The following is a 25989-nucleotide window of genomic DNA, read 5'->3' on the forward strand; positions in this document are numbered from 1 at the left end:
AACTACAATATTTTTTGCTAGAAAGTCATCCGACCTAAACTTCGTTAAAAATTTGTTAGTTTTTCTGAGGCTGAAACCACCTTTCTACAAGGATGTACATGCTCTCTCTACATCCACTGAATTACTTATCTTCTGTGAATAGGAGAAATGTGAAGCATCCCGAGGCTCCCACTTCCTCAGAAGCAGATTATTTGCGAGACGCATTTCAGGGAGAGTCGGATGAAGCGCCACCTTCCTGCGTCCTCATTTGGCTGGATGCGATTGTTGGAAAGTTGTGACATTTCTCCTATTCACAGTGGCAGTGGTGCAGCTTTTAAAAAGCGGGTCCTGTCAGTCACTTAGAGGGGCATTACTTGAATTGCCTGTCAAGTGGCCAAGGGCAGCCCCACTTACACAGGCGCACAGACAAGGGCAGTCCCTCATAGGCTGACAGGGAATGCGAGTATGGCTGGATGCGATTTTCGGAAAGTTGCGAGTTGCGACACAACTGCAGGGGGGGGCACAATGCACAAGGGGGCACAAACTTCCTGTACCTGGCCGGTATGTCGTTTCCTCAAGGCAGAGACCATGGCAGATAGATTGCCGTACGGTACCCGGTGCCGAACACTTCCCCCTGCTCAGCCTTGAAGCCCAGCCGCCCCAGCTTCTCCGCATGCATGCAGCGGGTCTTCTTCTTGGCAATCACTGATCTGAATGGGCACAGTCAGAAAATGGCTAGAACTTTCTAGTGCAGCTATTTATGCAACTTAGGAAATTATATGTTGGTTATATGGGCCAACTTATCATTGGTAACTTTTACTGTGTAAAACATAATCATAGCTTTAAAAATGAACAATTTGTCTGTCCTGAAACGATTTGTTGTAGCTAGGAAAATAATTGTTCATATACTTTCTCCCTTCATGCAATATCCCTCTGGGGGCAAGGATGTGGTGATGGTGATCCGCAGCACTGAACACTACCACCCCATTAAGCAGAATAGTGTTTGACTGCACAAAGCAGTTGAAAGCATTCTGACAAATTGATGCATTTATCAAAGCTGATACATGTCAATTTGCTAATAATATTGGTGACAGAAGAGTACTGATAAATTGTGAAATATATCCGACTGCTGTGAATCCTTCTGCATTGATGAGTTTCATAGTAAATAATAATAAAGCTGCCCTATATTTTCTATAGAGCAATGAAGCAGTGTTCCAATAAATGTGCCTTAAGCACATGTTTGGTGCTTCTGATTCTGAAACAATGTATCAGGAACCAGCCAATTAACAGACCCATAAAGAAGAATGCAAGGCTGACCTGCTAAATTGTTTCAACAGACCAGAAAAGATATTTCCAAATAAAAACTGGAGCATGTAAACATCAATTAGGATATTTTTATACCCTAGAAGAAAGATAGATGCTGATCCCATTGTCTCCACCATAACTTGCTTGCTACTTTGACAAATACAATTCACGTGGAAAAGTCATGTGGCAAAATGTGCCATTTTAACTTCAAGTTTGTAAATGTTTATAAGAGGATCTTATAAATAATATAAATCAATAAACTGCATACAAGTTTTTGTGTGTAACTGTAGTTTTTTATTTTTTTATTAAGTTGGAAAATTGTACATTAAAAGAAAAACTTCACAAGTCAGAAGAGGATCTTTCAAAGAGACTTGGCGTAACACAGCAGGTAAAATATTTATAATTTGCAGGCAATCCTTTAAATTTTGTGTCCAACATTAGAATTCTTTTTTTTTTTTTTCACTTTAGGGAGTATTAGCATATATTACTACTGTAATATATTCTGCAATGTTTTTTCAATGGTCCTTGAAATAAGGAACAGAACTTCACGTAATAGCAAGAGACCCTACTTTCAATAACAAGTGCATTACACTACCTATACATACATATGCTGACTTTTATCATGTCATCCTTCTTTGCAGGCTTTGGCTGAGAAATGTAAGGAGTTGGACAAATTGCGAAATGAGTGGGCATCCCAAACTTCTTTATTAACCAGCAAGCATACCCAGGAAATTGGTGCAGAAAGGGAGAAAGCATTGCAGGTGAGATTAAATGAATAGGTCATACACTAATCTTATTGAAACATAGAAAACATTATGTAATTCAATTGATCCTTCCTGGTTTAGAATCACTTAAACCGAATGTATTCATTTTTATAACTATTTGCGATAACCTTATACCCTGATGTTTCTAATAATTTCTAATTAAAAGTGATACGTATCTGTATGTCGTATGTATAGTTGTATAATTTTTCTACTACATTTTTTCTCCAAAGATTCTATAAAGATATTTGTTGTTCAGTTTGTCATTTACTAAGAAGCCACTATCTTTCTGCAGGCTGGTCATAGTGCTCCTGATTTTTTAGTGTGACATCACTGAGGGTGTGATTAGCCGAACTGAGCACTTTGTATGACTGGGTCAATTCCCTGGATTTGCTTTTTGCTTGTACTATATAGAGAAAAAAAATCTGTGCAAAATACCATGCTGATTATGAGGTTCTACAAAAAGTCAACCACCTCTCTTTTCTCATAGATCCAAACCCAATACCAGCTTCAATATGAGCAACAGAAGAAGGAACTGGAGACAACAAGCAGTAGAACAGTACACCATTTAGAATCACGGGTATCTGAACTTGAAGCTGTCAATAAAGATCTAACTGAAAGAAAATACAAGTCTGAGTCCTGCATACGGGAACTTAAAGGCAAGCTTAGTGGAATAGAAGAGGTATGTAGTAAGTTATAGTAATGTTCTCTATATTACTATAATTATTTGATAAGATTATAGTATGTAAAAATAAGCATAGTGCATGGAGGAATAAAATCAATATGGATTACTTCTTCAGTGTTTTCATTGGTATCTCCTTTTCTTCATATTTTTGACCAAATAAAGCCCAGATCCAGTCTTGGCAAACATGTATATACAGATCAGATTGGGCAGCCCAGTAAAGGAAGGTCAGCTGGGTGAGGTCAATCCTGAGGTTGTTAATGTTATTCCTTGCTGTGCAATGCCTTCTTTAGCAAGTACCAGTTATCAAACCGTGGCCACGAGTTCTGACTATTATTTATTTTCCACTTTAGCTTGCTGTAAATAACAGCATGGTTTAGAACAGGGCTCTCTTGTTGGATGTCCATGGGTCCCTCTGATATTTATATGCCCCCCCCCCCCAGCATGCTCAATAGCTCCACTGAACTTTCTGTATCACATATATGTTATATAGTAATCTTACCATGAAGAATGTGAAATGTTGCCCACAGTACATACATTTTTGGATAGCATTGGTTTACAATATCAGCCTACTTAGAAAGCTTTACATTTGCTATGGCAAATTACTTCCCAACCTGATCTGCAACATTGTGTCTTTCCCAGCTTTAATGCACCACCTAACTCTCTGCCACAGTTTTATAAAACCTTTATAAAGTTTCTTACAACATATTAGATGCCAGTCAGTGCATTTTGAAATATAGATAGATAGATACAGCAGTGAAAATAAGTATAGAACACATTGTTTTTCTCTGTAAATATATATCTAATGGGGTGGTTGACATGAAATTTACACCAGATGTCGTTAACAACCCAAGTAATCAATACATATATGTTCTGATTTATTTATAAGTCCGTAAATGAAGTTATGTGTAATAATGACACCTGGAATAAGTATTGAACACTTGAAGAAAAGGTGTAAAAAGGCATGAAATGCAAAGAAACCTGCTTAAATTTGACAGTATTTAGAAAGCAAGCCTGCCCTCTATCAGTGCAAATTAATATCAGCTGGTTTAGTCCTAATTGATGGCCTATAAAAAGGTTTCTCATTACCAAGGTATCACACAAGAAGCATCTCATGGGTAAAAGCAGAGCTCTCTCTCAACCTTAGGGTTGCAAAACATACTGATGGCATTGGTTACAGACATATTTCTTATTTCCGAATGTTCCAATGAGCACCGTTGGGGCCATAATCCGGAAGTGGAAAGAACATAATTTCACCATAAACCGGCCACAACCAGGTGCTCCTCACAAGATTTCTGACAGAGGAGTCAAAAGAATAATTGGAAGAGTTGTCAAAGAGCCTAGGATCGCTTGTAGAGAGCTTCAGAAAGACCTAGAATTAGCAGGTACAGTTGTCAAATAAAACCATATGTAATGTACTTAATCAGCATGGCCTCTATGCACACTCACCACTGTTGAAGCTCATTTTAACTGCACAACATTTGGTCAAGTCAATGAAATTATGGGAGAATATAGTCTTACTTTAACTTTAACTCTTTGGATGTCATGTTTAGAGGAGAAATTGCACTGCACATCACCCCAAAAACACCACAGCAACAGTGAAGTTTGGAGGTAGGAAGATCATGGTGTGGGCTGTTTTTCAGCATATGTTACTGGCAGACTTCATATAATTGAAGGAAGGATGAATGGAGCAATGTACGGGACATTCTTGATAAGAATCTGCCATCTACAAAGATTCTGAAGATGAAACAAGGATGGGCATTTTAGCAAAACAGTGATCCCAAACACACAGCCAAGGAAACTCAATTGGTTTCAGAGAAAGGAAAATAATGCTGCTAGAATGGCCCAGTCAATTATCTGACTTGAATCCAATTGAAAATCTATGGAAAGAACTGAAGATCAGAGTTCATAGAAAAGGCCCCCAGAACCTTCAATATTTGAAGACCATTTGTGTGGAAGTATGGGCCAAAATCACACCTGAGCAATGCCTGTGACTAGTTTCTCCATACAGTAGGCATCTTGAACTGTCATTACCTACAAAGGCTTTTCTACGAAGTATTAAATACATTTCAGTAAGCGTGTTCAATACCTATTCCCTGTGTCATTCCACTTTATTACACATAACTTTATTTTGGATTTATTTGTTTTGATTTCTTGGTATGTGTGGATTACTTGGGTTGTTATGGACATCTTTTATACATTTCATGTCATTAGAAATCTATTTACTGAGAAAACCATTGTTATATATAATAAAGAGGGAGGATTGATCAATGCACTTTCCCTGGTCCCGTTCCATAAGCAATCTAGTATCTAGTGCATGTATTTACAAAAACATGGGGTTTTTTTGTTACAAAGTTATGTTCACCATACCACGTCAAAAAAATCTCCATATGGTGGTGCCTAACTATTTACCTCCACTCATAGTATTCAAAGGCTGTAACCTCCCTGTATGGTAGCATTTCTTGCGATGTGTCTCCTGACATTGGTTACAGTCTGAGGGCTTAGTATATTTCTAATAATGTACAAGTAATGTATAGGGGAAAAGAAATAACCGTTATGAAATTCCTTTGTTTGTAGGAATACCATAGAGCAAAGCAAGAGGTGACCTCACTTCGAAGAGAAAATGCAACTCTGGATTCTGAATGTCATGAGAAGGAGAAGCTCATAAACCAGTTAAAAACAAAGACAGCTGTTCTAGAACAGGAAGTGAAAGACAAGGAGCACGTAATAATTCGAAGTGTGGATGCCTGTGAAAGTGCTCAGGAGCATAAGGTTTGTTCTAAAGCTGTTTGTGCCTTTTAATTCGATTCATATCACCTTAGGACTTATTTACGCTAACATTTCAGTTGATTAGGTTTATTTAAATGCCAAAAATGAAATGTAGTAGTAACAATTACTGTTAATGTGCTTTCCTTAAATGGGTTGTTCACCTTGCATGAGAATGAACCCCAGCTACTTTTACAAATAGAAGGGGCTTTGCAACTAGATCAAGTTATTATTATGGGTGACTTCAATTATCCAGACATTGACTGGGGTATTGGGGTTGCCAAGACAGAAAAAGCTTGTAGGTTTGTAAATATGCTGAATGACAACTTTTTATTTCAGCTCATTCTACTAGGAATGATTCTCTTATGGACCTTGTAATAATTAATAATACTGAACTTATCTCTAGCATTTGCGTGGGTGAGCATTTAGAGAATAGTGATCATAAACATGGTCTCCTTTGAGATTATGTTGCAGAAGCAATTCTGTTAGGGAGTAACTAAAACACAAGTTTAGAGGTGCAAACTGACGGTATAAAGGCATCTCTGCAACATATTAAGTAGGAAGTGAAACACGGAACAAAAGTGGGACATCTTTAAAATGCTGCTCAATAAGCATACATGTCAGTATATCCCCTTGTAAGCAAGGAACTTCGTTGCAAAACAAAACCTTTGTGGTTCAATAGAAGTGTTTGTGTTGAGGTAAGAAAAGTTGTGCTTTTAAGGCTTTTATGTTTGCTGGGATGGCCAAAACATTTACCAGGTACAAGGAAGCCAATAAATCATGCAGTACAAGGAGGGCAATGAATCATGCAAAAAAGCTATCAGACAAGTTAAAATTGATGTGGAAAAGGGTATTGCAGCAAGCAGTAAAAAGAATCCAAAATTATTTTTTTAATATGTAAATAGTAAAAAAAAATGAAGGGGTTGGACCCTTAATATCAGATGGGGTCAGCTGGTTAATGATAATAGAACAAAGCAGAGATTCTGAACTATTATTTTTAACCTCTCTACACCGAGGAACCAGTTAATAATGGTTTCCTACTTAATAGTCCCAATTCTTTAATATAACGAATGATGCATGGTTCAAACATGAGGAAATTCAAAAGAGACTAGAACATGTTAAGATAAACTAAGGTCCGAGGCCGATAAATGGTATTTATCTTAGGGTACATGGCGAGCTTAGCTCTGTGGTTACCAAACCTCTTCAGTATTCATTGAGGTCTGGTGTGGTGCTGAGACACTGGCTAATGTGGTGCCGCTATTCAAAAAGGGATCCCGTTCTCAGCCTCAAAACTAAAGGCTGGTTAGTCCGACATCAGTGGTAGGAAAGCTTTTGGAAGGGTTATTAAGAGATAAGATACTGGACTTCATTGCAAATCATAATACTACGACTTTTTGCCAGCATGGTTTTATGCTTCATAGATCTTGTCAGACTAATAAAAAAAATTGTTTGAGAGGCGAGCAGGGACTTTGATTCTGGGATGGCAGTGGATGTGATCTACTTTGCTAAAGCATTTGATACATTGGCACACAGTAGTATTTGTACCTGGATAGAGAACTGGCTAAAAGACGGATTACAAAGAGGTGGTAAATTTAACATTTTATAATTGGACCAGTGTCGTTAGTGGAGTACCGCAGGGCTCTGTACGTGGTCCTTTGTTTTTAAACTTATTTATTAACAACCTGGAGGGCATTGATAGTACTGTTTCTATTTTTGCTGATGATACAAAATTGTGCAGAACTATTGGTTCTATGCAGGAATCTGCCACTTGGCAAAGTGATTTGACTAAATAGGAAAAAAGGTCAGCAAACTGGAAAATGAGGTTCAATGTTGATAAATACAAGGTTATGCACTTTGGCAAAAATAATATAATTGCAAGCTATACACTAAATGACAGTGTGTTGGGAGTTTCCTTAACAGCGCAGGATCAAGGTTTTTTTTTTTTTTTTTTTTTTATGTAAGTTGTCTAACTCCGAGCAGTGTCATTCTGTGGCCACTAAAGCAAATAAAGTTCTGTCTTGCATAAAAAGGCATACAGGGATATGTAACCCATAAAAGACATAAACTCTAGAGATGAAAACATAATTTTGCCTCTTTATATGTCCCTGGTAAGGCTTCACTTGGAGTATGCAGTGCAGTCTTGGGCTCCAGTCCCTACATAAATTAGCTGGAGAGAGTGCAGGGAAATGCAACTAAACTGGTTAGAGGGATGTAAGACTTAAAATATGTTGGTAGACTGTCAAGGTTGGGGTTGTTTTCCCTGGAAAAAAAGATGCTTGCTAGGGGACATGATTACACATTACAAGTATATTAGAGGACATTATAGACAAAATAGCAGGGGACCTTTTTACCCATAAAGTGGATCACCGTACCAGAGGCCACCTCTTTAGACTAGAAGAAAAGAACTTTCATTTGAAGCAACGTAGGTGGTTCTTCACCGTGAGGTTGTGGAATGCACTGCCAGGTGATGTTGTGATGGCTGATTCTGTTAATGATTTGGAAAGTGGCTTGAAAGTGGCTTGGATGATTTCTTGGACAGACATAGTCTCAAAAGATTTGCCTTGATAAAGGCGAAACGCATGTTGGCAAACTGCTAGCATTTTAGCAATCGGATTGGACTCCAAAAATTGCTTTTATTAATCTTTTCTTACCTTTTTGACCGCATTTGTATTTCAATCCCTTTTACTATAATGCTCTGTGGGATTTGTGGTTTTATAGGGAATTCAGTTCTCCTTTAAAAGATAGTAAGGTAGACTTGAGACCACAGTCCCCAGTGTCCTACTTTCTACCCGTGTGGAGTCCCATGGCCTAGAAAATACAACCAGGCAGTAGATTCTCCCTTGCTTTTATTTCTCAAATGGTTTTGGTCTGTATATCATAAAAAATGTTTTATTAATTCACTTCCTACACCAAACAGCCCGGGCTGTTTTTTTTTTTTTTTAAAAAAAAAAACAATTCTAACTTATTTTGTTTGCACATTGGCAATGTGAGATTGCAGTTGGTTGGGGGCACTAGCACTTTAAATGTATTAATTTAATGGTGGTTGATCCATGGTCAATGAATCCATTTGAAGATTTGCTTTATATATTGAAATAGCACATGGCACTTTAAGTCTCTAATTGATTGCTCAGAAGAACATTTAAACACTTGGATAACAACTAAATTTATAATAAAGCCTCATGTAATATAATTATGTTTTAACATCTATTTATTGCACTAAGCACTTATTTAGTCTACAATTGGGTAGGTGTGTGGAAGGAAGGGGGGTTTACTTTTTTTTTCTTTTTTTTTCTTGGTGTAAGCTTAACATGTACAAGTAATTTACACCTCCCTCCCCACAGGAAGTTTGTTAATTAGCAAGGTTCTTACAAGCCAAACCTTTCTTAATACTAAAAGTTAACTTAAAAGGTGAACCACCCTTTTAATCAAATTTCAGGTTGAGGGATATTGATGTTGGACCAAATTTAATAAAGGTTGCAAAGAAAAAAAATTACACAAATGAGAATAAATGTCTGCAATTCTCAATGTAATATTCTTTATTAGGCTCTTACTACAATTTTAATTGCCCACTTTTAAGGCATGCTTGAAGCTGACATAAGGTTTTGAAGCACAAGTTTTTTATATGCATACAGGAGCACTGGCACAAGCTATAAAATTTGCAATCTTTCTTTCACTGCCGGAAGTGGTCGCAAAACCACTCAGTCGCTAAAGATTTAGTGACTGTATAACTGAATGTACTGTGCATCATTTCCTATATCAAAATACATAAACTATGATTCATTTTCCCTTGTTCCATCTTTTATCCGTTTAGTGTGGTAATCGTTGGAAGTATTTATTACTGTAAACTTTTGTACACCTTACATAATATTTTTTGGTAGAAAAAACTTGAAGACTCTCTAGAGCAAAAACAGATGCAAACTGGAAAGCTGGAAACAACTGTGAAATCTCTCTCAGAGGAACTTATAAAAGTAAGGAAATCTTTTATATTAGGTTTTTTTTTTTTTTTGCCTTATCTATGATGATAACATTGTAATACAGTTTGGTACTCTTGCAGGCTAATGAGATTATCAAAAAGCTTCAGACAGACATGAAGAAATTGATGGAAAAGATCAAACTTAAAAATGCAGTGACAATGCAGCAGGAAAAACTTTTGGGTGAAAAAGAACAAACTTTGCAAAAGGAAAAGCTGGAGCTAACTAATGTAAAGCATCTGTTAAAAATAAAGGAAGAAGAGGTAATAAAACACCTTGTACAGTTATCTATCTTTTTAATACCAATTCTTGCTGCTATTGTATACACCCTCATTTGGCTTTTATTAAATATCTGCATTAGTATGTTTTTAATTTTATGACAATGTGTCGAAAATTGGTACTATTGTCCTTCCTACAGGCAACAACTTATTTTTTCATGGTGTTATAACATCTCTGTACAGTTTCTAAATCTTACACTGAACTGTTAAATGGGCTTCCAGAAATATTTAGGGTAGCAAATAAGCCTTTGCCCAAAATATCGACCCCCTTTAAATTTGCATTGATCTTCTATAAAGAGGCAAGCCACTTAAGGTGAAATATCACATTTATTGACCCATGTTTGGCCAGCTTTTTTAGTCTCTCTAAATTTAGATTCTATATTGACATGGCATTATGATTGCATATAACTTAACATATATGAATTAAAATGCATTACATACTGTTTATTTTTTTTTTAAGATGGTGTTAGTAGTAAAGTGACCAAAACAGCACCCTTTTCATATTGTCAAACTTTATCCAAATCTTATATTGTTTCATACATGGTTTCACTAACAAATTCATTTCTCAGATGTTGAAATTGAAAGAGCAGCTGGATAGTACTACTGAGAAATTGGAAGAAAGCAAACAACAGTTGAAGACTAATGAGAATGGTAAGTGTTGCAAAACTATTTGTTAAAGCATTATTTACTGTTTAATGAGGCAAAAGTTAAATGGCTATTTCTTGGTGCATTAACCTCACCATCGTGTGGACTTTGTTTTGTAACATACAATACTGAATTTTATTTTTTTTATACTGAATTGTATGCATTTGTTTCTAGTGTCTGCAATTATTAGATTCTTATTTCCTTAAAATATATTGAAAGTAAATTAAAAATTTACTTTAAAATAAAAAACGATCTCTTTGCTACAGAGATTGTTTTGTCATTTTATTTTGGGATTTAAAATGCATTGGGCTGCCTAATCGGTCTTGAAATAATATTTCCTGTGTTGACTAGTATAGTTTTAGGGGCAGATTCAGTAAGGGTCGAATTTCGAAGTTAAAAATACTTCGAAATTCGACCCTCGAATTGAAATCCTTCGACTTCGAATATCGATGTCGAAGGATTTAGCGCTAAACGTTCGTTCGATCGATCGAAGGATTTTTCGTTCGATCGAACGATTAAATCCTTCGAATCGAACGATTCGAAGGATTTTAATCCAACGATCGAAGGAAAATCCTTCGATCAAAAAAAGGTTAGCAAACCTATGGGGACCTTCCCCATAGGCTAACATTGACTTCGGTAGGTTTTATCTGCCGAAGTAGGGGGTCGAAGTTTTTTTTAAAGGGAAAGTACTTCGACTATCGAATGGTCGAATAGTCGAACGATTTTTCGTTCGAAACGTTCGAATCGAAGGTCGTAGTCGAAGGTCGAAGTAGCCCATTCGATGGTCGAAGTACCCAAAAAATACTTCGAAATTCGAAGTATTTTTCATTCGAATCCTTCACTCGAGCTTAGTGAATCGGCCCCTTAGAGTTTAAAAAATGGGCTTTCTCTGAAACATTTTAATTGTGTTTTGCATTACTACCAATACCCCTTCAAAATTACACCTTTATTATTTTGAGGACAGTTCGGAATAGTTCACTTCTAGAACTATGTTACAGTTATAGCCCTTCTCCAAATTGTTTTTTCCCCCTCAGTTTCAATAAAATGTACATTCCCTGGAAAGTAAGAGGTTAAATAATTAAATAATATTCTCAACTATAAATAGCAGGTTTGTCTCCTCATACAAAATTTGCCAAATTATGAAATTTTGAACACATTTCTGTGATTTTTGTGTTATTAAAACCCTGCTTCATGTAAATAAACCATTTTTATAATAGTATACTTTTCTAGGAGTGTTTGCCATTGGGTAATCCTAAATAGAAACTTTTTTACCCGCAGAATCAATACTTAACTAACTGATTTATATCATATAAAGTGGCCTATTGAATAATCTTACAAAACTGTAATATATCCATACATATTGCTCTTTTACATCTCTTACCTTGCCACCATTTCATGATGGTTTCTGTGCTGCTTCAGAAATCACCTGGCTAAAAATAATGCAGCTGTAACAGAAAGAAGTGTGGAGGCTAAAGACAGAACTTTGTTCTTTCACTGACTTACTGTTTGGGGACCCTTAATACTTAAAATGGCAGTTTTCTATTTAGAATTAACCAATAAATCATACTTCTATAAAAGTATATATTTATGAAAATGGTTTATTTAGATCGAGCAGGGTTTTACAATACAGATATTTTTATAGAGACATACGTTGTTTGTGGGCATATGTAGTACTAAGGGCTTCCCCCTCACTCGTACAGTTTTCCTTTAAAATATACAGGCAGTGTCTCCAATAAGATGTTTGTTCATTCCTAGTGAATTTCCTTTACTTTTCCCAGCGGTTGGTGAATGAGACCAACGGTTGGACAGACCCAATTAAAAATACGGGAAATTAAAATAACAAAACAAAAATAAATACAGAAGTTTTTGTTTTGGGAAATTAAAGTGATACTGATACATCCTATCAATTATAGGATCATATTATCACTCTTAACAGTTTTGGTCCAGCGCTATGATACAACTTGACTTATCAAAAGCACAGACAACTGATACTGAAGGGCCTATTCCTAGGGTGGCAGCTTTAGGGGGCGGCTCCCGGGGTGCCTATATTTTTTCCCACAAAAATATTTCCCTGCTACTGCTGGATACTTCTTGACTAAGTAGCAATTATTGTAGCCAAACGATTATAAAGAATTAGTAGGAGCATGGCAGCTTTAAGGGGTGGCCCTCTGATACACATATGGTAAATATCTTTTTTGTGTAATAAAAAAAAAAAAAGATACATTTTTCCCTGCCGCCGGATATATTCCTGCGAGATCTGGTGGCAGAATGGAGGGGTAGGATGGTATTGGCTGCCGATCAGGATGAGTGATGTCACAAGTATGCGCAATACGTTGTGCACATGCACCAATGGGTGCAAGAAGATCCAGTGCATAGGATGGCACTTAACCAGAATACATGCCTGCTGAACATCTCATTAATCTTTGTATCTCATGCAACAAAAAAAATGTCATCTTTAATGTATATAGGAACTTGAAATTACCAAATAATTATGATGTATGCTTGTTTAGGATAGGATAAAAATGTTTTTGTGTTTTACTAGTGAACTAGTTGACTAGTGATATTTGATTTCCAGCGCTCAGTTCAACACAGATCTCGTGTTTACACCACACATACTTTTCTTCTAGTTATTGCTTGGCTTAATAAGCAGTTAAATGAAAACAAAATCGCAACTTTGCAAGGACCACATGGACTACATGAAATGCCTAGTTCACTTAAGACTGTTGGCTCAGCTTCAAATGTAGGAGTCATGCAGAGCACTCAGGTAAGATGTTTTCTTTGTTTCCTCTTGAGAGTGAGAAATAACTGAAACATTATTTTATATCGGATTGCCATAGCCTAGTGCTGTGCTTTTGCTTATCATAAATTGATTTTCACTTCCTTTGGATTAACTTAAACATTTTGCAACAATTGATTATCCTAATCGTTGGCTACAATAGTTTTTAAATGTGCAGTGCCCTGTATAGACTAGGCATATGTAAATGTAAACTGGGAGTTGTCTAATTTGGTTTTGATAAAGGACAGAGAATAATAAATTGGCAAAAATAAGTAAAATAAGAGTGTTCTGTTACAGTTTCAGTTGTAACTTTTTTTGCCTTATGAGCTGTGACAGAAGTGTTAGTAAGTCAATTAGTACACCTTTAGTCTAGCTAAAACACAGAAACCTGGGTGTGTCCTTTTATCCTCCCACATTAAATTGGTTGTGTATGACAAACATAACTTTTAACAGTTACCAGTAAAAACCCATCACTCTCTATTTCTAGCCATATGAAACTGGTTAATTGAGAGGTGTCCCCAATATCCGCCTTGGACCTCATTCCTAGCACTTTAAGTTGCACATCTTTTACAGTGCATAACTTATTCCTCTGTTGTGTATTCTCCATTAAGGGTAAGGTCACACTGAGCATTTCAAGGCGATTTAGTCGCCTGGAGACTAATCGCCTCATCTTTGCGTAGACCATTCTCCATGAATCGCACGCGGCAATTCGTTTTCTGAAGTTGCAAGTTGCCTCACGAGGAAACTTCGGGCAACTTCAGAAAGCGAATTGCCGCATGTGATTAGCGCCAGCGATTTTTCGTTTTAGCCAGCGCAGAGTGAGGGAAGGTGTTCAGGGAGATTGGTCGCCGCAAAGACAAGGCAATTAGTCGCCAGGCGACTAAATTTCCCCGAAACGCTCAGTATGACTTACCCTAAAGCGATTGGTCTAAAAAGTATACTACCTTCAGTTTTTTTTTTTTTTTTTTTTTTTTTTTGGTATTACCTCTTTAAGCCCTCCTCAAGGAGCTGCAGCAGCTGAAAGACAAAGACTGAAACTTGAAACTGTGACAACTAATAAACTTTAGGTCTGCCAATTGTAGAGCAGAAGATTGCCATGTTATGTTGCATATATGTAACCTAAATGCAACATTTGCTGATTAGCTGCAACAAAGGCTTCTAAAAGCTAGGGTGACCAATTAAAACCTTAAAACCAGTGGAGCGAGGGATTGGCCAGCGAAAAAACGGAGCATTAGCTTTTAAAGAATCACATGCATTTTGGTGAATCTACATAAAGTTTGACTGATCTGGCATGACGATTAGGTGGGTTGTTAGTAAAACAAGGAGGAAGAGAAGAAATAAGTACGACAGGCTTTTAAACGTAGCAGACAAATTTGCATGGCACAACGATTCTCATTGATTCTGGCGTAATTTTCCCGTAGTGCTCTAAAGCTGGCTATGGGCCTATACTGAGTTTTCAGTCTGACTTAATCACTCGTGACTGTTTCAGCAGCTTATTTGACCCATACATGGGACTAGTAGGCTGACAAGTAAATCCAACTGGGGACTGCACTAGGCCATACAATGGAGATGGAGCTGCACAGGCTTCTAATTTGGGCCATTTGTTAAAGATCAGCTCAATTTGGCCCATAACCTAGACACCCAAATCAAACAACTGTCAACTTGCTTGGTGACCTGGCAGATCAGTGGAAACTTCACACTGCCTTCGCAGATGGGTAGTGAAACTGGCCAGTAGCAATACCCCTTTTGTTATTAAAAAGCCTACAGAATGTGTTATATGGCCAATGAGCTATGTTCATTATGATGATCATTATGATAATGATCAACCAAAGAGATGTCTGATTAATATTTGCATCATTCTGTGTAATAATTGAAATCTACGATTCTTGGTCTGATACAGTTAAGTCCATAAATATTTGGACAGACAACTTTTTTTTCTAATTTTGGTTCTGTACATTACCACAATGAATTTTAAATGAAACAACCCAGATGCAGTTGAACTGCAGACTTTCAACTTTAATTCAGTGGGTTGATAAAAAGATTGCATAAAAATGTGAGGAACTAAAGCCTTTTTTTTTTTTTTTTTTTTAACATAATCACTACATTTCAGGGGCTCAAAAGTAATTGGACTAATTAAAAAAACTGAAATTAAAATGTTTATTTCTAATACTTCTATTTCTATACTACCTTTGCTGGCAATGACAGCCTGAATCACCAGATTCTGGGTTTCTTCCTTTTTAATGCTCTGCCAGGCCTTTACTGCAGCGGCTTTAAGTTGCTGTTTGTCTGTGGGCCTTTCTGTCCAAAGTTTAGTCTTCAACAAGTGAAATACATGCTCAATTGGGTTCAGATCAGGTGACTGACTTGGACATTCAAGAATATTCCACTTCTTTGCTTTAATAAACTCCTGGGTTGCTTTGGCTGTATGTTTTGGTTCATTATGAAACGCCTCCCAATCAATTTGACTGCATTTAGCTGGATTTGAACAGATAGTGTCTCTGAACACCTCAGAATTCATTTGGCTGCTTCTGTCCTGTGTCAAATCATGGATAAACACTAGTGTCCCAGTGCCACTGGCAGCCATGCACTGCCTCCGCCATGTTTTACAGATGATGTGGTATGCTTTGGATCACAAGCTGTTCTACATATTTTTTTCTTGCCATCATTCTGGTAGAGGTTGATCTTGGTTTCATCTGTCCAAAGAATGTGATTAAAGAGGTTAGATACATGTAAAAGCAAAAAAAATATTTTGTATGGGTTGCATACCAGACAAGGTGTTTATGGTTAACCCTTACTGTTAAATCTAAAATGTGATTTTTTTTATAGAATAGAAAAGTAATAGAAAACTATAACATTATTCCCATATGTATGTTAGACATATTTTGTTGAGCTTTTGATGTGTGCAACAGATGGTGATAAACTAAATCTGATAACATTCACTGTGAAAAAAAAACTTAAGATTATATGGACAGGTGTTGTAAAGCTGGAAATGTATCCCTCAGGTTCTCTGAGGAAAAAAAAGGCCATGAAAGGCGTATCTGTGAACTGAGTAAAATGCATTGGGAAAGCATGTGGGAAGAATAGTGTTAGTGGCTCTTGACTTACTTGTACACCATCTGTGCACACTACCTCTGATGGAAAAAGCATAGAGGTTTGTTATCATTAGCAATCTGAATGTTTATTCCCCTGCTGCCTTTAACATGCTCAGTGCCCTACTAAATTATTATGATTTTTCTCATGTGTCTGTAAGAACACTAACATGTTGTTTAAGTCAACTGCTTAGCAGGAATGTGTTTTGCTTAGTTTAAAGCTTTCTTTTGCCTGCCTATGGTTCCAAAAGAGCTAATTTTTGATAACTGGTACTTTTTCAGATTTTGATTGAACAGGCTAAAAAGTCCTAACTGATCAAATCTATGCTGAACTACACTGTGTGCTTGTATTGTAAAAATATCAGTGATTCAAGCAAATGTGACCGTGTCTTGTGGGTAAACTACTGTTTATGTAGGCATGGACCCACACAGTAGTCTCAAGAAGGTGTGTGTTTTCTAGTTTTGACTTGGAATTGAACTAAAAGGCTTCTATTTGGCCATGGCTAGAGGCTTTACATTTAAGAGCTATTAATGGCAATATTGTGACACTTGGATCTCTGTGTCTTGTGGATTAAAAGACAACTTGATTTCTTTTTTATGGTTTTTATATATTCATTTTTGTCTGCAATTGAAATTAGTGCTTTTAATAAAAAAAACAATGCAAGGTATTAATGCGCAAGAGTATTGTATTTGGAGGTGTAGGATCAAGGAAGTAACCTCCTATGTGATTACCTCTGCATTTTTCTAAAATATTTTGCAATGGTGTATTTTTTTTTTTCCAGCCTCAATTTACAATTGGAAATGATCCCTATATGGTTTCTCCAATAACTCAGCCTATAGGCTCAGCTTTCGTTTCTAACTTCTATCCAAAGAACTTTGCTCCTGGAATGAGTGCACCATCTTCAATCTCTCTTGGTACCAGACTCAATCCCCAGGCAGCTTTTAAGGCAAATGTATTTTGCATTTATTAATATCTTTTTAGGCTTAGATCACACTTTTGATGGGGACACACTAAGAAGGTGTATTATAACTTTTATTGATGTTAATAATAGTGGGTTTAAGGTGTTAGGGAAATTCATATTACATATCAAAAACATCAATAAATGTTATAGCTTTGTTTTTCACATACCACTATGCAAAACGTTCATGTTTGTTTATTGTTAAAACACTTATGGAATTATGTAATAAAAGGCACAACATTTTCTACTAATCTCATCACCCATAGCAACCAATTGGCATTTATAGGTCAGCTGTTAAAAATGAACCATCTTTGTGGTTGCTAACACTGGGCAAACAGAGGGTCTGTTATGACATATGGGTGTAAGAATTTGTTCACACTTTCAAAACGAATTACTTTATTAAAATTAGTCACAATGTTGTTCTTATTACTATCTGTAAGCAAAAAAAAAGGTTAATGTCAGATGTTTTCCTTACTTTGTGAGACCACTCTGCAGTATTGGTATTGGTTGCCTGCCTGCATTGTCTTCTGATCAGGTAGTTTCTCCACTTAAAAAACACACACACACTCACACACTCACACACACACACTCACACACTCACACACTCACACACTCACACACTCACACACTCACACACTCACACACTCACACACACTCCTGGGATTTCATCAATACAAAATTAGTTTATTTAATCATCATTGCAGTAATCATATATATATATAAAAATATATATATATATATAATTTATTTTTATTTTTTTCCAAATGTTTTCCCTCGTGCAGGTTCGTTTCAACCAAAGTCCAACTGCTCTTTGCAGTCCTGCTGTGGAACCAAGACCTGCTCCTTCAACATCAACACCTATTTTACCTTCTACCTCCTGGTATGTTATTACATTTTTTTCTTGCAGTGCACTACATGGCTAACATTGTCCAGACATGACTAATTTGTGGAATAGTCGACACCCATTATGTACAACATTGTGTACAACTAAAAACACAACCAAATACTCTCTAGCAACAGACATTTCAGTTTGTCACATTTCTGCTTTGCTAGAGCAGAGTGTGAGTGAAGTGATTGCTGCTAAACAGTTGTAGCCCATGCAAGCTCTCAGGCCAGTCCAGTGTACTACGTTGAAGCTCTCACTGCCATGTTCCTTACTGTCTTTGAAAGCACAAAAACCATATCTTAACAAAGACTTTTCTTAGGCAAACAGGCACACACAAGTTTAACTGCACTACAAAGTGTCTGTTGTGATGTTATAAAGGGTACTGTCACTGGACTGATTCTTTTTTTAACTGGTCGATACCGACAACATTAACATATTTTGGTACTCCTGATTGAGTAGTGGGATAAAAATATGTATATATTTTTATAAACATTACGAGAATGTATAACTAACCTTCAAAATATTGCACAGCTTGAATGGTTAACGCAAGTGATGGGTGAATTTGTCTGTTCTTGCGAAATTCGCAAAACATGCAAAAAATTTTGCAGCAATTTTGCAATAAATTCTATTGATGCACTAAGTAAAATATAGGTAAGCAGAAGATTTTTTATTTAGACCTATAATGTATACTGCCAACGTCAAGCCAGTAACACTAGTATCCAAAATACTTGCCCTTTAACCAATAACCTTACAAAAAAATTATACATGCATAACTGCATTTTAAAAACTGCAGAGAATGCTGTGGTTACAACACTTACCTTTTGCATATATTTTAGCTGGGGATCAACTTGATGCAGATGAGAAAAAATTTCCAAAAACATGAATAACTATCATAAATAAATTGTTTTCAAATAAAAGTTTGTAATTGCCACCTCTAAAGCTTGAAAGCTCAAGCTGATTGTAACTGCTGTTTTGTTCCCAGGTGGGAATCAGCAAGTTGACTAAAGTCTATTTTAGCTGCCAAGTCCTGTGTGCCTCAAGAAGATTTATTTATCTGAGTACCGAAGTCAAGCAGCATTTAGAGTAAATCATTTCAAACTCCAACTTCCCAATGTTATTTAAATGGTCCATAACCATTTATTTACTTAATTTATAACTTAAACAGAAATTAAGCTTGTAAAAAGAAAACTGGTAAAGTTTACTATGTTAGCCAGTTGAAAAAGTTACAAAGGGTACACATTACTGGATATTTTGTAACAAATTCTGTCATTTTTCCAATTGCCTTTAAACATTTTTTTTCCATTTCTCATTATTACGTCTGCTGAAGTATTTATATTTCTAACTTAGAAACCGCTGCACTGCTGCTGATATTTGGTTAGAGACCCCCCCTCTTTTTTCTTATAAAAATGCCAGTAAACTGTAATACATCTGTTTCACCAATACGATATTTCTGTTTTAGTTATTTATGTAACTGAGGCTTTAATTGACTTGGTTGAAATAACATTTTTACTGCTACATGTTTCTGTATTAGGGGGTGGCCATAATTGTGCAGCAGGAGTCCGTTAGCATTAGAAACTTTAACTGACAGGCTGAGATGGGACAGCCAGGTTGACAAAAGTCAGGTTTAGAAACTTCAACTAATAATTACTTACAAAAACAAACCTCTCAGCAAAAAAGATCAACATAACTTATAGGTAATTTTTAATGTACATTCCAATTTTAAAAAGTAGTTTTTTAGTGTCCATATCACTTTAAGAAGAAAGTCGATTTTATTTCAAACAATTGTTGGGCACACCCTAGCCTTATGTATATCATGCACTGCACTCAACATATAATTATAGGCTATGATTAAAGGGGTAGTTCACTTCAAATTAACTTTTAGTATGTTCTAGAATGGGCAATTCTAAGTAACTTTTCAATTGGCTGGCCTTCATTATATTTTTCTAAATACAAATGCTCTGTAAAGCTACACATGTATTGTTGATGCTACTTATACAAAAAGTTATTTTTTTCCACACTCTTTATCCGAGACATATACCAGTACTTATATTAATGTGGGTGCAAAAGAACTTGCCATTTTCCTTAGGTCAATTATGACCAAAACAGAACAACATACGCCTTCTAAAATAGTCCAGCGCACATATTAGTAAATATAGCACACCATTGTATATGCAAATAAAACATGCAAATAAAACATGTATATACAATATATTTATATTACAAACAATAGCATAAACATACCACCAGTGTTCACATTGCAAATTAGCAGATATGTAAAAGTAGAGACGTCAAAAAAGGTGAGAAACCCCAACATTTCGGAAAAACTTTGTCAAGGGATTTCATTGGAAAAAAACTCTTGAGACTGTTGCTGTTTGTTCGTATAGCTAGGGTATATACCCTTCACAATCTTTCTAAAGGGATGTATCTCAAAGAGGTATTTCTCTTTTTAAGAATCTGTTAACTCGTGCTTCTTCAACTTTGTGAAAGTACTGGTTTAATCGCACTTTAATTGAGAGACATGATATGCTGCTTTAATAAAGCGGTCTTCAGTATAGACACTAAAGTCCCTTTATGGATTTAGTGTATATTTATTTGCATTGCAGTTATTTATAGACTAAAACAAAGTTCTTACAAATGCTTTTAAAGAAACAACAAATCTTGTTATATATGTGTAGATACATATGTAGTTTACTGGTACATGTTAACTTAATATAAGATAGAACAGGGATTCCCAACCTTTTGAACTTGTGAGCAACATTCAGATGTAAAAAGAGTTGGGGAGCAACACAAGCATGAAACAAGTGCTGTGATTGGCCATTTGGTAGCCCCTATCCAGATTGTCAGCCTACGTTGATGCTCAGTTTGACAACTAAAACTTGCCTCCAAGCCTTGAATTGAAAAATAAACACCTGATTTGAAGCCACTGGGAGCAATATCCAAGGGGTTGGTGACCAACATGTTGCTGAGGAGCTACTGGTTGGCGATCACTGTCCTAGAAGAAATAAATATACATGGACAGTAAGTAGTTCTGTAAACAGCTTTATTAAAGATTCTCATTGTTATATTTTGACACACATTTTTCATGTGAATATTAAATGGTTTATGAATGGATTAACCTATGATTGCTATTTTAATATATTCTAGTGATCCAGTTGGGCTGGACATGAAGTACCTAAAGAAGAATGGTAGTGTTCCGGTTAAGGGGCAAAGAAATGGAAGCAGTGCTGGCACAGGTATACATTTTATATTAATTTATTTTTGAGGCAGGTAGAGGAGTGGAACAGGAAATGCGGGTCCTTTATTCAAAGAAAGTATATCATAAGATTGCATATCTTATGTTGTGCTTGGCACACATAGTAATCTTCCAAATAACTCAGTCATCAGTGAGAAAATGCTTCCAGCCCTCTGGAAAGAGTAATGTCAGAAAATGAGCTCTGTTAGGAATTGAAGACACATGCACACGTGTTTTGAATAATAAACCTATACAATGTGGGCGATATGTATAAAGGGAGTAGGGTTTTGTCTGCTGGAAAAGTTTCTGTATATGAATAGAAGAAAACATGTCAATTCAAATGAATAGGAAGGTTTCATTTCATATAACAGATCACTGTGCACTATATTTATAGCAACACCATTTGTTTTACTATTTTAGGTTACTGACCAAAAATAATGCTGTATCAAACCAAGGTTTGCTGAATTCAAGACCAACAGTCTCTGTTACTTATTTAAATATAGTTCATATAGTAATATTGCATTTACTTTATCACAAGTTGTGTCACCATAATGTAAACTAGTTCTAAAGGAACTTGTAAGGGGGTTAGAATTATTAGCAGTATACTTAATGCTGATGGTAACGTTTATGTAATGCTACAGAGCAATGCCATTGATATAGATTGCTGCTTTCACATGTTTCATTAGTACTCTTTAACATTGTAAGCTTGGCTTTTGCTAACCATATACGTATATCTTATGTTTATCAAATGGAAAAAAGGAATTTAAAGCAGGAAATACATTGTCATTGTATAATGAATCACAATATAAAATTTTCCTTGCCTGCTATTGTGTTTAATACAAAGCTATACTTTTCTGTGCTTCTTATATTTTTGAAACTCATTTTGTATTAGTTACCTTATTTTTGTTTCTTTTAGTTCCAGTCAGACCAGCATTACCAAAGTCTGGAAGTTCACCAATTCTATCTGCTTATTTCCCGGGGCAACAGTCCAGGCTTCCTGCTTCCTAAGAAACATTAAATCCATTTATATGGCTTTTTACTGGAAACATCATATAAAAATGAGCTTGCTTAAATAAGACTTTGGAAGTATATATGGTGAATAAAAAACTGCCAAATCAGTGCTATATCCAAAAATATATGTATAATTAGACCTGTATTGTTCTAGACTACTGCTGCAGTGTTTGGCATTTGTATTATTCAACTTGAAGGGTCATTAAAAAAAAAAATGGTGCAAATGTCTGCTAGCCAGAAATGTTTCTATAACATAGTTCTGTGCATTTAAATCTGCTGAGTCTTAACTTTGGTTTTCAAGATCCCATCATGGTGCATTTCCTGGTGCATTTTCTGGTTGTCTATTATTTAAACAGCTGGGTTCAGGCAAGGAGTAATAATCTGGCAGCTCTAGGGAATGCTAGAATGCTAGAGATAGTCCCATAGTATGTCAGATTGTCTTCATCTTTGTAAGCAGCAAGATTCTTTTTACGTTGCGTCTTGTTGGATGTTTTCTATTGGCAGTGTCATTTTACATGCACACCATGGGGTGTCTTGATTTCTGTGCTTTAACAACCTAGCAATGTGCCATACCTTGAGGGAGACAATTACACTTGTGTATTGATATGTATATTTTTTTGTTTGTATATTTGTGTTTGTAATAAAATTCTATATAAAAGGATAGGAATATAAAAGGGATTTGTGTTTGTCATATGGCAGAATGTATGCTCTTTGTGGTCACTTGCTTAAATTTTGTAAAGATGAAAACTTGAGATTACCTATTGGAATCAAGATGTTGATGAACAAATATTTTACCTGCCTGACGGAAACACGCATATGTTTCAGTAACTGTTGTATGCATTACTGGAATTATTTATTATTAGCAAATGTAATAATTATCTTCTAATTTGTAAGTTTCTCATAAATTGGAACAAGCTACTATGATTCCAACCATTTCACAAAAAAATGTTACCACTCTTGAATTCAGAAATGTTTTTCCGTATAAACCTTTTCATATCAGTATTAGGGAAACAAAGACTAATATTGTCTCAGTTGATGAGTTCTTCAAACCGATCTTTCCTAATATGGATTTTCTAATTATATTTCCCGTTTCTCTCTTTGCTAGAATGGGGTAGCATTTAAATCAGAAATGTCGATTGGTAAAAGTAATATCAGGGAGACCCCCCCACATACACACACACACACTATTTAGTTTTATGCTTTAATTCCAATACTGTGTATTTTAATATGTTTACATCATGAGTGCTGTGTTGAATCTTTCAGTATATAAGAATGCAATTTTCTCATATTTTATATCTGTAAAATAAAGTATTTATTGTAATTAATATAAAGCAGCCCTGTTTACAACATCATGTGTTTACCTAAATATATAAATGTATTTTCATATTATGAAAGCTTTATGTCTTAAAACAAGCCCAATTCAAACACTTGACTTAAAGGGCATATAAAGGCAAAACCATTAAATGCCATTTTTACTTTAATGAAAAAGAAAACTATCTCCTATATACTTTAATTAAAAAATGTGTTCTGTTTTTATATGAAACCTGACTGTATGCAGTGAAATTCTCCCTTCATTTACTGCTGTGGATAGAAATTGTCAGACATTCCATAACTGCGCTGCAGGGAAACGATCATGCTTATAAAACATCAGGGGGAGCCCCTGCCTTACTTCCCAGCCATGCAGAATTTAAGCAGCTTTTTTTTATTTCCCTGTAGAGCAGTCGGCAACTGTGTAGAGATTTGTATTTTTGCCTTTACATCCCCTTTACTGTTTCCAGCTGCAGGGACAAAGATCATGGAGCCAGATTTAAACAGATAAACTTGGATTCTATTTGGCGGATTGTTTTGCCACTGGTTCTGCAGAGTTGGAGAAAGTTTGTATTAAATAATACAAAAACTATAAAATCCACATTAGATTACATGACAACACAGGACCCAGTGCAGTCTGTCTATTCTGATTATTAATCAGTCTTGCTGTATCGGCTTCTGGCAGATATTATTTGACTTGTGCTGTTTTGATAATTTATGATGATCCCTAAGCAGCCCAGACCACACTGAGCATGTGCACAGTCTTGCCTTGCAAAGATGTTTAACAAAGTTACAAGATGGTGACCTCCTGTGGCCAACTTTGAAAGCATAAATCATTTGTTTGATTAGGGTTGTGGTGCAGTAAGTTTATGTTTAGTATACAAAATACAGCATTTCTAGCCTTATTCTATTTTAGGCTTTACTTCCCCTTTAAAGGGGTTTTCACATTTAAATGAACTTTTAGAGGCCCCTTTATGTCGAATTTCAGATTCATGTGAATTTTTTTTTTTACTCAAATAAAATTCGAATGGGAGGTTATTTAAGAAAAAATTAGAACGTCTGAAACTCGAATATTACTGACTTGAAAACTGAAATCGAATTTGAATCAAATTCGGCTAAACTCCAATTTAAAAACAGAACTTGAATGTCAAAGTCTGTTGACATCTTTAAATGGGTCACTGGACCGCTGCCATTGACTTCTTCAAGAACTAGGCAGGGTTTAGGTGGCGAATAGTTGAATTTAAATTGTTCCCAGGGTCAAGGTTTGAATTTGAATCAAGTTTGGATTACTCCCAATTCGAATAAGTGAGTTTTGACCAAAAATACAAATCGAAAATTTGAATTTACTTTCAACCCATAATAAATCTGTCCCCTCGTATGATGTAGTGACTGATTATTCTGCGATAATCTGCAATTCGTATTCATTTTTTATTATTTGTGGCTTTTGAGTTATTTAGCTTTTTATTCAGCAGCTCTCCAGTTTGCAATTTCTGCAGTCTGTTTGCAAGGGTCCAAGTTACCAAAGCTAATACAATATGAATAGGAGATCAAACACTAGTTCCACCATTGGATAAAAATGCCCCACAAATCCTTTAATAATTATGGCCCATTGTTTGAGCTGGCCCCCCAGTTCTTTGGTCTGTTTTGTCAGTGCTTCTAGTTCTACCCTCAAACATTTTAAATGTAAGTTTTGTATGTAGTTGTTACAGGAGAAGTGTCCGTATGCATGCAAGGATGCAAGTTTTGGATCTTCATGGAGTCCATCTCCTCTCCCTTCCAATTGAAGTATGGTTTTAGAAGCACAAGAGGTAAACTGATGTAACTTGGTCTTTTAATATGACAGTACTGTATGCCTTAAAGGAAGTTGGAAATAAAATCAGTGAATTCTAAATAACACAGATGCTGCTAGATTAGTTTGTATTGACATTGATGCAAGTTATTCTTTCAAAATATATTATCAATATTCTCAACAAAGCATGTTATTGATTTATGTCTCACAGATCCATCTTTAAGTTAATTAGAGATTTGAATGGAATTTTGAAATAATCAGAACAAATTATTTATCATCATTCCTTTTGTTCAGTTTATACAAGTAGCATAAAAAAGATATACAATATTTAATAACTAAAGTAACACGTGTTGTAATATCATTTAAGGATGAATGCCTTTCTTTTCCAATGACACTCATCTAGAAACCGCAGTAGAATCTATACAAGATATCAACGGTATGGGGGATTTTTTATAAATCAGTTGTTTGGATCTAAAGAGAAAAAGGGGCAGACTTATCAAAATATGAGGTTAATGTTTTAATTCACCTCTTTCTATTCACGCCTATGAAATT

General features: G+C 35.7%; 1 protein-coding gene across 4 annotated transcripts in view; it reads left to right on the top strand.

The window, feature by feature from the left end:
- sass6.L (spindle assembly 6 homolog L homeolog) overlaps positions 1-23665 on the top strand; it is a 41847-nt gene extending 18182 nt beyond the window's left edge. The window contains exons 6-17 of one of the 4 annotated variants that reach the window (XM_018244090.2): positions 1595-1672; positions 1926-2045; positions 2536-2727; positions 5305-5499; positions 9372-9461; positions 9548-9727; positions 10312-10393; positions 13015-13151; positions 17035-17199; positions 17994-18091; positions 21242-21330; positions 22246-23665. In XM_018244090.2, coding sequence (XP_018099579.1) covers positions 1595-1672; positions 1926-2045; positions 2536-2727; positions 5305-5499; positions 9372-9461; positions 9548-9727; positions 10312-10393; positions 13015-13151; positions 17035-17199; positions 17994-18091; positions 21242-21330; positions 22246-22337 — 1518 coding nt within the window. In that variant the 3' untranslated portion in view covers positions 22338-23665. 4 annotated transcript variants of the gene reach the window in all.
- The last annotated feature ends 2324 nt before the right edge of the window (positions 23666-25989 follow it).

The sequence above is a fragment of the Xenopus laevis genome, chromosome 1L (genome assembly GCF_017654675.1).
Source record: "Xenopus laevis strain J_2021 chromosome 1L, Xenopus_laevis_v10.1, whole genome shotgun sequence".
Classification (NCBI taxonomy): domain Eukaryota; kingdom Metazoa; phylum Chordata; class Amphibia; order Anura; family Pipidae; genus Xenopus; species Xenopus laevis.